This window comes from Bos mutus, chromosome 2, assembly GCF_027580195.1.
Source record: "Bos mutus isolate GX-2022 chromosome 2, NWIPB_WYAK_1.1, whole genome shotgun sequence".
NCBI lineage: Eukaryota > Metazoa > Chordata > Mammalia > Artiodactyla > Bovidae > Bos > Bos mutus.
The window spans coordinates 127,028,115-127,042,472 of record NC_091618.1 but is presented as its reverse complement, the minus strand read 5'-3'; the positions used below and the strand labels follow the sequence as shown (position 1 = coordinate 127,042,472).

At 33.8% G+C, this 14,358-nt stretch overlaps 1 protein-coding gene across 2 annotated transcripts in view; it reads left to right on the top strand.

Moving 5' to 3' along the window:
• The window catches only part of CALCRL (calcitonin receptor like receptor), a 128,201-nt gene that overhangs the window by 74,432 nt on the left and 39,411 nt on the right, over nucleotides 1-14,358 (top strand). For both annotated transcript variants that reach the window (XM_005889545.3, XM_070359349.1), the window contains 7 exons: nucleotides 3,575-3,665; nucleotides 3,841-3,929; nucleotides 5,173-5,264; nucleotides 7,557-7,692; nucleotides 10,628-10,738; nucleotides 10,830-10,942; nucleotides 12,298-12,389. In XM_005889545.3, coding sequence (XP_005889607.1) covers nucleotides 5,211-5,264; nucleotides 7,557-7,692; nucleotides 10,628-10,738; nucleotides 10,830-10,942; nucleotides 12,298-12,389 — 506 coding nt within the window. In that variant the 5' untranslated portion in view covers nucleotides 3,575-3,665; nucleotides 3,841-3,929; nucleotides 5,173-5,210. The remainder of the gene's footprint in view (nucleotides 1-3,574; nucleotides 3,666-3,840; nucleotides 3,930-5,172; nucleotides 5,265-7,556; nucleotides 7,693-10,627; nucleotides 10,739-10,829; nucleotides 10,943-12,297; nucleotides 12,390-14,358) is intronic.

The window sequence follows — 14,358 nt, the reverse complement described above, 5'->3', positions numbered from 1 at the left end:
ATAGACATGTAGGATATTGGGAGTGAAGAGTGCTTTTCCCTTGTTTTGAATCAGGAAAAATGAAGCTTGTTTAATATGCTATAAAGGAAAGTACTTGGATAGGAAACAGCCTCACTTTGCTCACACAAAGATTCGGGATACTTAATGGCAAATTAGATATTTGTGGGAAATGCTTCTGTTAGCCAGTTTTATAGTAACTAGATAAATAAATGGAGCAAAGAACATGGCTTAGGGCCTGTGACAATCCAAGATATTTTGGAAATGGAGTAGAAGATTAAAGTTGGTCTTTTGTCTTAATTTTGGAGTGAACATACACTTTTAATATTAGGGTTAGATGGGTCAACTAAAAATAAGAATTTTTACTAAGAAAAATTTATGAGAAGTGTGTACATGTATAATAAAAATTTGGGAAAATAAGAAGCAATTTTGAAAGGCACTGGATTTATGTTTTTGTGTTCTGGTAAATGATTAAGTCACACTGATTTATTATGTTTAGGTAGAATAAAAGATTTTTTTAAAACTGATCAAGCCAAGAAGATTGGTTAAATTTTGTGGATTTGGAAATGCAAAACTGTTAAAAAAAGGGAGAACTGCCTTGTGTTGCTGATCTACTGCAATTTTAAGAAATGAACCCAGAAGATGCTACACAAAGCAATGAGTGATTAGGAAGCTATATTTCAAAAGTTATTTGAGTTCTTAAGTCAAAGTTCTTTCTGTGATGAAATATGTCATTTAAATTTTATTTTGGTGATTCTTTGAGCAAGAAGCTTGTAGATTATTTATAAACTATTTTTTATTTCATGTATACAGTAAAGAAAGTTATTTTATTTCTAATAGTAAAACCAAATCTTCTATTTTAATTTTGAGATGTGATAATAGTATTTTTAGGATCTGTGAGACTAGACCAGCAGTAACTACTACCAGTACCACTGTGATTAGAAATTCACTTATGAGTTTAAATTTGAGCTTTCTCAGTTTTGAAGCAGCGCTTTTCCTGTTAAACAAACCTGAGCTCACTAGGAAAAATCCCCTGGCAGAATTAGTCATTTAATTTGACCTCCTTTAATTATCTACTGGGCTTCCCTGGTGGCTCAGACGGTAAAGCGTCTGTCTGCAATTCAGAACACCCGGGTTTGATCCCTAGGTTGGGAAGATCCCCTGGAGAAGGAAATGGCAGCCCACTCCAGTATTCTTGCCTGGAGAATCCCATGGACAGCAGAGCCTAGTAGGCTACTGTCCATGGGGTCGCAAAGAGTAGGACATGACTGATACCTCTTCAAAATTGAATGGGACCTACTATATTTCGGCAAGCAACATGAAACTCAATTGTCAATAAATAACTTAACTAGGTATGAGAAATTTACAATGATTTACTTAATATCTTTGATCAATTAATATAATGTGAACTTCAGGAAAGATAAATCTGGAATAAGCTAAACATAGAGGAGAGAAACGCTTGCTAAATGAACATATGAGAAGCTGTCTACAAAGAACCAGTGAGTTGGTTAAGTATGATTAATTGTAAGCTGAGGCATACAGTTAAGCATACTTCTGACAATAATTGTGTCATTATACTCATAAATATGAGGCTTAACCTAAACTGACCTTCAGATGCAGTGGCATCTGCAGTGGCATTATTTGTATGCCTAGTCATGATTCTTACATTATTGATGTAAGAATTGATGTAAGATGTAAGAATCTTGGTAAAAGGGGTGATTCTTCCATCACTAGCATTTTCGTGCCATATGTCTGCCAGGAAGGAAATTTGATAAATCCTTTGTAGGGTAGATGATTCAAGTAAATTGGATCACTGCATGAAATAGACATTCAGTTCAGTTCAGTCGCTCAGTCGTGTCTGACTGTTTGTGACCCCATGAATCGCAGCACGCCAGGCCTCCCTGTCCATCACCAACTCCTGGAATTCACTCAGACTCACGTCCATCGAGTCAGTGATGCCATCCAGCCATCTCATCCTCTGTCGTCCCCTTCTCCTCCTGCCCCCAATCCCTCCCAGCATCAGAGTCTTTTCCAATGAGTCAACTCTTCGCATGAGGTGGCCAAAGTACTGGAGTTTCAGCTTTAGCATCATTCTTTCCAAAGAAATAGACATTACCAGATCTAAAGAGTACAAGTAAGTATCCACCATGTTGTTTAGAAACTGCCACCCAAACTTGCTGCTTCAAAGTTTGATAAAACCAGGGATCATAAACCTGATCCCTTGATTAGGAATGCTACAAATATATACAGTGCAGAATATAATCTTGTTCCTAGTAACCCACTTTCCAAATCTCTAGGCAATAGGGTGAAGTAAGAAAGCTATAAAAGTGTAATTACTTGCACTAATCAATATTTTGTGAGTTGAATAAACTCATCTTAATTTTTGGTGCCAGAATGATCCTTTGAACACTAAGAGATATTTCACTAAGATATTATTTGGAACTCTGATTTTGAAACCCATTAGCTTAGCAACAAAAATAGCTGCTAGTGTTGCATGAAATGTTTTTCAAATATGTTGGATATAGGAAAACTTCAAACATGTTTTTTGAGACAACTTTTCCTTCAATTTTTGAGCCCATGTATGCATTGAGGATAATTTAATCCTGCATTGTGTAAATCATCAAAGCATTGTTTCATAAAAATCTGATTTCCAAATAAAATAATATTCCTTTACATTTTCCTTTGCAACTTTGTATTTTATACATATTTAATACGGAAAAAATGTGGGCTACTAATGTTTTAAATTTGGCTTAAGCTTTATGACTTCCAAAGATAGTACGATAAACTACTGTTTATTCAATCCAAATACCCAACCAACCACTGAACTCAAAGACGGAATAAAGGACTTTAATTTTGTAAAAAAGTAAACATGCTGAAGTTTCCCCTCAATTTTCAGTGTCAGTATAGATTCAAACACTACTTACAGTCTTCTAATAAAAGAAATGATAATTCACTAATAGTTACAACTAGTGTTCTGGATTGTAAGCTTAAGCTCCTAAAGTACTTTATTTCTTCATTTTTTTCATTTATTCCAGACACAAAGAAAAGAAAGATCAATGTGGTTTCTGTCTGTGAGGAACCACATCAGCTAGGGAATTAGATTTAAATAACCAAGACTAACACATTCCAATAAATATTAGATAAAATGGGTAGCCGTTCCCTTCTCCAGGGGATCTTCCCAACCCGGGGATCAAACCAAGTCTCCCACATTACAGATGGATTCTTTATCATCTGAGCTACCAGGAAAGCTCAAATTATTCAAAGGAAGTTTAAAAAACAGTTTAATTTGAAAATTCTTTTATTGTATTCTACTTTTTTGATATTTACTTAAGTAAAATAGTCAATTGCTCAGTGTTTCAACCATCCTGGATAAATGAAAATAGACATAAACTTCTCCATATAATGGAAAACAACAAATATTTGTGACAAAACTCAAATATTGTAAGCAAAAGATTTTTAAAAATCAGAGTAGCTGAATAAAAATATCATCTTACTAGTGGCATTTTCTTTGAAAATTTTAATTTATCATGGAAATTATTTTGTTCATTGAAATACAATTATTATATCAATATTTCAGGTCATGACCTCCAGATTTAAGACATTCTTCAAGACAATTTTGAATAGGATCCAAGAGAAAATGTGATTTGAGTCTGGAGACAATTGTGATTGTAAGTATCAGAAAATTAGATTTTTCTCATGGTACAATGTAATAAAAACTAAAATATCAACTCATTAATCATTAAATTGCAAAAACTTTGATTCATTGTTTTCTTTCTATTACAACATGATTTTTTAAATCTAAAATTAATGTAATACTTTGTTTTTTCATTGTATTTTTTTAAGATCAGCTAATCGTAAAAGCCCAGTATAGCTGACTGAAAAGAAAACATTATTTGGAAGATTGCTACAATATAAAGAAAAGTTTCTTTTAGGTAAGTCATTGATGAGGTCAAGCAGTGGCATGGATTCTGTGTGCTTGTTAATGGTGCACTCTCATCGCATGCAATAATACAAATGATAAGTAAAATGAAGAAAAGATTTTTATAATTCTTATTCTAACATTTGCCCTGTAATAGAAATCACATTTCCTAATGAAATTAAATCTAAGTTCATAGTTCACTGGCAAATATGTATTGATTAGTTTTTATCTCCTTTGAAAAATGTTTTTAATTCAGCTAAATAAATATATTTTATGATAAACCATGGTCATTTATATTTCATAAAAATGCTACCAGAGTAGATTGGTGATGGAACTTTTGGAGAGTAAGTGCCATACACTTTATTCCTGCAATGTTTGCCTCTTAGAATTAAGAAGTTAGCAGGGATCTATATCCAACATTACAAACACTTGACAGAAATACTTTTATTTGCTATTGTCCATATCCTTTAAACTTATTTTAATAATATAGATGGGTTAGGGAACTATTTTTATTATAAAAAGTGAATCCTGGAGTGAAGAGTAATTTCTATTAAAGTAAAAGTCCATTTTTTATGACTTATGGATGCTAGCTTTCAAGGAATGGGCCCAAATTCAGTTTTTCCTTTAAATTGTTAAAGAGTCATAAAATTAAAAATAAGATTAATACTTATTGGAAATAAATAAGCTTTAATAGTAAACTATGCTATCAAAAGTTGTGCTTTTATGTCTTATGAGACTTTACTCTGATACTTTTTATCATTTTATTCTAATTTTTTTATCCAAATTTTGGTAAATTTAAGGATATATAAAGTAGATTACCAGTGGGAATTTGCTGTATGACACAGGGAACTCAAACCTGGGCTCTGTAACAACCTAGAGGGGTGGAATGGGGTGGTTCGTGAGGGAGGGGACATATGTACACCTATGGCTGAATCATGTTGATGTTTGACAGAAACAAACAAACAAAAAGATGATTTCTGATTATTTAAAATTACATCTGTGAGAGGCTTTCCTGCTTGAAAAGCTAACTAAATTAAATTAAAACGTATTTAATTTAGCTTTTAGTGCTTTAAACTATGACGCTTATAATATTTGTAATTCATAAAACTGTTAATCAAATCCTTAAAGCAAAATTATCGTGTAGTTTTTATTTTTTGTTGTTTCTTTATCATGAGGTTTAAAATAAATTCCTATTAAGAGCCATGTATATTTATTTCATATATATTGCTGAATTATATTTTTATTTTCTATTGCAGTTTGATTTATATATATAGCATATTTCATTTTGGCTTTAATGATGGAGAAAAAGTTTTTCCTGTCTTTTCTGTTCCTCTTGCCTTTTTTCATGGTAAGCATAAATTTCTCAAATGTATCCCCCTTCCTATGATTATTTCTGTTTTAACTTCTAATATACCCATCATTGATAAAGGTTAATAACACAAAATTACATACATATAGTTATTTGATGCGTAAATAAAGTACTCTTTTATATCTAATCAACACAGCAATAATTCATTTTCTTCCAGTGTACCTTTTTAGGCTTTTAGTCCTGTAACAGGCACCCTAGTATTATGTTGCGTTGGGAGGGGTGGTATCAAAGTGAGGAAGTATGAGAGATACAGCAGTGCAGACCAGAAGAAAGTAATTACCAGAGTTTGAAAAAAAAAATGGAATGGCTGTATAGCCCAGTCATACATAATAGATGAAATATTTTCAATCAGACCTGCTGACTCTGAGTTAGCTATGTTAAAAAAGCAATTCCAGCCTGTTGATTTTCTTCCCATTCTGCCAACTGATTGACTTGTATTGACCGAAAAGCATTTTGGAACCAATCACTGTGTTTTAAATTAATTTCCTCATCCATTCATTCAAATCAGTATTAAATGTCCGCTTTCTGACAGGCATTGAGGCTAAGTTGGGCAGATGTGTATGTGAGTATGTGCTCTCCTGCAAGCCTCTGCATGTATATGCAGGGGAGGTGGGGCTGGAAGTGGAGGGTAGACTGAGGATGACCAAAAAGCAATTGCTGTACTAGAGGGGCTGTATGCTTTATACAGTTAATGTTATTTTTGTTTACAGAAGTATTTTGTTCCCATTTTTTCTCCCTTATTAAAGCAGTGACTATACTCTTACTACAACAACAACAAATACTCTTATCATATGTATGAGAAACTGAGAGATACAATCTCGTCTAACTCTGTGCCAGCAAATAATTTTCCTGTGGTGTTTCCAAGTAAACCCCAGGAAGAGTCAAGCAAAGAGACTCAAGAAAAATATAGAAAACTTAAATGGGAAAAAAGCACGACTACATTCCTGTTAGCATTTGTATTTAAAAACATTCTCAAGTCTAAGAGCAGTCCAAATTCTAGGCTTCTCAGATGTTATCTTAGGTAAATAGACTAGAATTCAAGAAACAGGACTCCTGTTTCTCTGGCTCCCAGCCTCAACTGAGCCTGCCAATGAGCTGCACGGGCCAAAGCTGGTTCCCTGCAGGTAATTCTGTAAGAGATTACCAACCTGATTGTTGTAATTTAAGGAATTGTGACCGTTTCTCTTGAATTCATTCAGACAACATGCATATCTGGCTTTTAAAGTAAAAATAAAAATGCTATTGGTTTTATGCAATTATAAAAACTGAGAACAGGAGAAAAATATTTTTCCTTGATGTTGTAAATTTCCATTTTTAATACGTGCAGCACAACAACTGCATAAATCTTTGTTAAGAAATTAAAGCCAATCTAAGAATGAAAAAGTTAATGTTGAATGGTGGTGAGGTGATGGGAAACTAGAGTGGTGTCACACACTGAGGGACTGTTACTATTTATTTTACATTTAAATTAAATTCAACTTACTGCTAGAGAACAGCAGTAAGAAAATTAAGAATAAGGAATCAACACAGGAATAGAAAGATAACTGTTTATGGAAAATAGGAATAATGCAAAAGCGAAGAAGAAATAAAGTTGAAGAGAGGTGTATGTAGGCTTCATGCTATGAAACAAGGAAAAAAGTCATGTAGAAATTAAAGTGTAAGTGAAGCTTAAAATAATGCTACTAAAGTGGAAGAATATAAATATAGACCTTATCTAAAACATTTATTGATGTGCATACAATTAAAACTCTATTAACCAACAGCATAAGTGAACTTGCATTATTTTATCAAAATGTAAATATAAAAATGGCAACAAGCTTGAGTATTTACCATGTGCCAGATACTTCCCCTTTGTTATCTTGATACTATTTTAACCCATTTTACAATAAAAAAGCAGAGGTTTTGGTGGGATTGTGTGGTGGGGTGGAGGTTAAATATCTTTTCTACATTGCCAGGTTAAAAAGTAGAGGTGGAGTTGGAATAGAGCTGTCTGCATTCCAGAAAGCTGGCCTGGAGCTGGCCCCCACAGGCTCTGAGGGGGAACTGTGGACTGTACTTCCCAGTGATGCCACGGGCAGCTCTTGGTGGTGGTTGGATATTGGACGAGGTGGGGATATTTACAACGTGGAAACTGGCAAACACTGAAAGTCAGGAAGTGCCCCCCAGAGCCTGTTGATCATGCAGCACATTGCTGTACTTACATTTTTTGCTGTGACAGACTGTTGCTAACATTCTCACAATTCTGAAATTTTATTTTCTTTAATTCCTTAGATTCTTGTTATAGCAGAATCCGAAGAGGAGAACCCCGATGACTTAATTCAGCTGGGTGTTACTAGAAATAAAATCATGACGGCTCAATATGAATGTTACCAAAAAATTATGCAAGACCCTGTTCAACAAACAGAAGGTAAACATGACTAATTTTAAATGCATTTGATATAGATTATAAGAAAACTACCCCATTACATCATTGCAGGTCTCTTAGTTTCCTTCTTAAAAATGGGTTGCTGCTGCTACTGCTAAGTCGCTTCAGTCGTGTCCGACTCTGTACGACCCCATAGACGGTAGCCCACGAGGCTCCCCATCCTTGGGATTCTCCAGGCAAGAACACTGGAGTGGGTTGCCATTCCCTTCTCCAATGCATGAAAGTGAAAAGTGAAAGTGAAGTCGCTCAGGCATGTCTGACTCTTCGCAACCCCATGGACTGCAGCCTACCAGGCTCCTCCGTCCATGGGATTTTCCAGGCAAGAGTACTGGAGTGGGGTGCCATTGCCTTCTCCAAAAAGTGGGTTAGTTGCTAGTATTTCTAGTATATGTACAGTTTTAATTATTTGTGAAGAACATCTTATTATGTAATTTATCTTGAGTGAGTGAATGAAGTCTCTCAGTCGTGTCCGACTCTTTGCAACCCCATGGACTGTAGCCTACCAGGCTCCTCTATCCATGGAATTCTCCAGGCAAGAGTATTGGAGTGGGTTGCCATTTCCTTCTCCAGGGGATCTTACCGACCCAGGGATCAAACCCGGGTCTTCCGCATTGCAGGCAGACCCTTTACCATCTGAGCCACCAGGGAAGCCCCAATTTATCTTACCTATTTTTAAAAATTCTAATAAAAATATATGCGACAGGGATATTTTTAGTATTTTTATATAGTATAAAGATATTTAAAATAAAAAATAAGTCTTGAATTAAATCAATGATAGTCGATCTTCAGTTTATGTGCTCTATATTTCTTTTTTTCACAAACTTCTTGATAGGAGCTTAATAAAATGACAATTTTTTGCATAACACATACTATGTATAGTACATTTGGTAGCAAAGCTAATGAAATCCATGAATTTCTGTTTCCATTAGATATTTTTAAGGTATTTTTGAAAGATTTATTGAAGACCTACTAAGTGTCACATATATGCCGTAATTCTTAATTCTGGCAACAAGTAGAGTTGCCAAATTTAGCAAAACCAAAAACAAAACCCAAAGCACGAAAACACTATGTTTTTTATCTGGCAACCTTAAAGACAGGATTATCTTTAAAATATAAAATGCAAAACTCATAATGAAACAAAGAAAAACGTAGACTTTAGATATTTTTAAATCAGTAGAAACAAATAATTTAATTTGGGGAGAAAATATTTATAGTATAAAACATGCTTGTTATATACATGATATGTTAAAAGTACGTTACTGTTAATATTTGTAAGTGTCAAAATTAACTTGCTTGTGAGAAAGAGAAAATAAACAATTTGTCTGTATTGATCAACTCTTGGAATCTTAATCTAACCGATATATATCGAAGCAATTTGATATATCTGTCCAAATATTTTTATTACAATATATATCCAGTATCTCTAAAATATGTCAGACAATGACAAACTATCTGATATTAGTTCAGTAGGAACTGAATTATCAAATAGTTAAAATCTGTATACAAATTCTGTGCTAACCGTCTGGCCTCTCACTTTATTCCATTAAAGTCTAAGTGTTATTAGCTTTAAATTTTTGAATTAATGCCTTCCAAATGATCTAGATATGTGTGCAAGCTAGCTTCAAATCTAATTTCTTAATAATAGGAATATATTTATGAGGGTTTTATAATCAAATAATTTTGTGATAAAGTTCAGGATCACTACATAATAAATCTTCCTCTTGGAGATTCATAACGTTCTCTGTAATTTTAAATACTGTAAAAAATCCTATAGTAAAGAAATGTGTTTAACTTTGTGTTTTCCAAATCTATTTGACCACAAAAACTTTTTTAATGGAAAACTTTTTCATGTCTCACTCAAATGCCATATAACACAGCTGGGAAAATTCTAGACCTTTCTATCATGTAGTCAGTGTTGTGGAATCTTTTGGAGCTCTGTAAGGACTTGTCTAAAGTGCTTTCTAAAATGGGATCAGGAAAATTTTCTCTGACAGGCCTCAAAATGCATTTTGTTTGGTAATAATGTGGATGCAAGCTATTTAAATAAAGAGTTTGAAAATCACAGGAGGGAAAACAGACTATATGAGTTTTATTTTTAATTAGAAATATTTAGATTTTCAGGCCGATAGAATGTTTTCTACTTCTGTGAGGCCTAGATTGATTCTGAGATTGCTATGCAAATCTGTTAATAATAATAAACAGTTCATGCAACATTCAAGTTTCTATCTATGTGTGCTTATGGCAAAAAATTACCGTCTTTGATTACAGACTGTTATATAACTTTAGAAAGTTTTAGTCATTTTATTTCTCTATGCCTTTAAACTTTTTTTCATGTAAGAGGTTCTTGTTCTTAATGTAGGTAAGAAAAGAATGTGAGATTAAACACTTTTATTTCATTTGAAAAGAAAAGGAAGGAAAATAAGAGTTAGAATTTGGTGAAGGACTCTAAATAAGTGTGTGTCAGGGTTAATGTGGTAAAATAGGAAATATTGGAATGTTCATTTGTGCACCTCAAAAAATACTATAACTTGCCCTAAGAACACACTTTCTAAAATAAAACACGTTTCCAATTTCCCAAATTTTTGAATTTCAAAAATAGGGACACGAATTAACCAATACTTCATGGTTATGGAAAACCAGCAAAGACCATGTAATTTATTGGATAAATAGCTACCTTTGAGAATGAGAATTAAAGCTAAATATATATTTGTTTAGATATTTCTAAATTTAACAATTAGTTATGCTAATAACTACTTTGTAAATAATCCAAGTACTTGTTATAAAGATTTTATATGATGTCTTCATTTTCAGTAGACAGTCTGTATTCCCTGTTAGTGTGGGTCAACCATGAGGACTTCAGGGGTTTCTGTATAACTAGAGGGAGGTTAGTAAGCCTGATGTTTGCTTTCTCCTGAAGGCATTTACTGTAACAGAACCTGGGATGGGTGGCTGTGCTGGAACGACGTCGCTGCGGGCACGGAGTCAATGCAGCACTGCCCCGATTACTTTCAAGATTTTGATCCTTCAGGTAAGAGCAGAAATGTATATACAAATCTCTTTGACATCTATTTAATAAACCCTCATTTAACTAAATTACTATTTCCTTTTCAATTTTAAAGAAAAAGTTACAAAAATCTGTGACCAAGATGGAAACTGGTTTAGACATCCAGCAAGCAACAGAACATGGACAAATTATACCCAATGTAATGTTAACACACATGAGAAAGTGAAGGTACGTAATAATTATAAATTCAAACTGAATTTACACTATCTACTGTAAAAGTTAGTTACTGATATAATATCGGAGAAAATTTAGCTAGTGTTCATTCATTCCACTGTAAAGCCTTTTCATTAAAAATAATAATAATAATTATAGATTTAGTCATTACACTGAAGAAGCAATCCAGCTAAGTAGTTTCTATTTACAAGTCAATGTCTCAGTACTGTAGTTTAGAATTTTCCAAAGTAAACATAGTTTAAAAGTAAGAAAAAAGAAATGTTCATCTGTGGTGGAACTCCTATAGTTACACTCAGAAATAGTGCTCAAGAGAACAAGACAAGCCCAGGGGGGTTTAAACAGACCTATCCATCCCAGCCAAAGACTTTCATCCTGACTGGCTGTTAGGTCACCCTCACTGGCATTCTCACTTTTAACGTCCATCATACATTAAAGTCAAGGTTAGCATAGTTCGTCACAATACAGTTTCGATACAGCACGCGTCTGTGTGTGGAGGCTTTGTCACAGTGATTAAAACTGAGTTCTGGTTTCTCACTTCCTGTTTCTGCTCTTTATCCACTGTGACCCTGGGCAAACTAGAACATCTGCCTCAGTCCCTTCCTGTCTAAAATGAGGATAATGAACCCATCCTCAAGGTTTTCATAGGAATTGACTAAATGCAAGGAAAATATTTAGAAAACTAACAAGCCTATGGTAAGCATTTGATAACTGCCAGCTCTCATTATAAATCATGTACTCTTTATTTATTCAGAGAAGGGTTTGAACATATATATATATAAATACACATTAAAATGCTAAGTTACAATAAAGACAAAAATCAAAGAGATAAAGTTAAAACCAAGAAAAATAATTTATTTGTACAGATCAGAGGCCCCTATACATTATTATATTGAGATTTGTTTTGGAGTATCAAGTTTGTCAAATGGAAAAAAGAAACGTAGTTGGGAAAGAAGCCTTACCTGGCATTCAAATTAAACAAACAAATCATCAATTTAAGGTGCAAAACTGATGGAGTGAAAATTGTCAATGTCTTCCAAAATTTAAAATGCTGGTTTCACATTTTATAAACCTAGATCAATAAATTTATTTCTTCATATGTTTAATATGACGTCTAATGTCTTAAATAAAAATAGCAATTTATAAATTTGGGTATCACCTGATAAATTTTTATAGATATTCTTCATTCAAGATGTATTCAAATACTTACTGGCTTGCTTGCTAAAGGCTTAGGTTATCAGATCACATGTTTTTAAAAACAGATATTATTTTATTGATTTGCGGCTTATACACATGTAGAAGTATAGCATTGATATTAGCATTAATTAATTTTTTATTCATACAAATTACAGACTGCACTGAATTTGTTTTACCTGACTATAATTGGACATGTATTATCTATTGCATCACTGCTTATCTCACTTGGCATATTCTTTTATTTCAAGTAAGTACATGAAAATCTTTTTTAATTTACTGATTATCTTTGGTGAATGCAGTGTCATATCCATGTTTATGTCATGTGCTGATAAAATACATGAAATATAGATGATTTATAATATTTAAAATAAATTTATATTTAAAATAATTTGAAATATTTTGACTTTGTCTTGACTTTATAAAATATAGTGAAAGGAGATTGATGAACTCTCTGAAGCTTAACTTGTCATGCAGTAAGAAAGGAACCAAAACCAATATGCAAACCTATGTGTATTTGCTTTGGAAATTGTGAAATATTAGAGGTCTGCCCAATTAAATTTTCAACTTCTTGGTCAATATTACTATCAGCATACATAGTACATTGTAAGAACTGTATTTTGTGCAAAAAATAACAATGACTTTTAATATATACTATTAAAAATAATACTTTCAATATTTGTGGTTAGGTTAATTTTCCTGGTGTTGGGGGGATAATCTTTAAAATAGTTAAATTATGCTTTGAATTTTACTTGCAGTTTATTCTTTTGGGAGCTGGAGGGAGAGTCAGTTCCAATTTATTTTTTAATAGAAATATAGTTGATTTACAGTGTTTCAGGTATACAGCAAAGTGATTCAGTTATATGTACATACATGTGTCAGTGTGTGTGTGTGTGTATATATACATATGGCAATGTGTGTTAAGTCACTTCAGTCATGTCTGACTCTTTGTGACACTATGAACTGTAGCCCGCCAGGCTCCCCTGTCCATGGGATTCTCCAGGCAAGAATGCTAGAGTGGGTTGCAATGCCCTCCTCCAGGGGATCTTCCCAATCCAGGGATCCAAACTATGTCTCTTATGTCTGTCTCCTGCATTGGCACGCAGTTTCTTTACCACTAACACCCGCCTTAGGAAGCCTGTATGTATGTATGCATGTATATATACAATATATATATGTGTTCTGTGCTGTGCTTAGTCACTCAGATTCGACCCAGGGTTTGAATTCAGGTCTCCCACATTGCAGGCAGATTCTTTACTGTCTGAGCACCAGGGAAGCCCAAGAATACTGGAGTGGGCAGTCTATCTCTTCTCCAGGGGATCTTCCTGACTCAGGAATCAAACTGGGATTTCCTGCATTGCCGGCAGATTCTTTACCAGCTGAGCTACCAGGGAAGCCCAAATATATACATATGGACACATACACACACACACACACCATCTCTCACCATCTCCAGGAGATGCATACTTATATATACACACACCATCTCTCACCATTAAGGACAGGGATACCTGACATGCTGCAGTCCATGGGATGGGGTCTCAAAGAGTTGAATACAACTGAGCGACTGAACAACATCAATATACACACATATATTCTTTTCAGATTTTTTCCCACTAGAGGTTATTACAAAATACTGAACACAGTTCCCTATGCTATACAGTAGGACCTTATTGTTCTGTTATGTATAATAGTGTTATCTGTTAATCCTAAATTCCCATTTTACCCTCCTCTTCTAATTTCTTAATTCTGTCCATTAGCTGTGATTTTTTAAATTGATAGGAAAGTAAATTCTAAAACATGCATACATTATCTTATACATTAACATGGTCTTCATAAATATGATCACCAGCAGTGATTACAGAATGTAGTGTGAACAGTAAGTGTGCTTTATTGTATCATCACTACTGTCACTCTCATTGTCTCTCTCTTACTCTCTTCTTTCCCCTGCTCTCCTTCTTCCTACTCCATACTCCTCCTACTCCTTCTCCTCCTCCTCCTCCTTCATCTTCTTAAACAATTATCTTGGAACATGATCCAGAACCGACTACAGTAATGGCACATCAAAATAATTCAAATCGAAAAACTATTAGATAATTGGATGTTAGGTTCCTTTTTAACTGGAACACCAGCTTTTAGCCCACAGTGCATCACAATTCAAAGTACAGCAAATTACATATGAACTAAATGATTATCTTTCATGGGTTCAAAATCAGCGA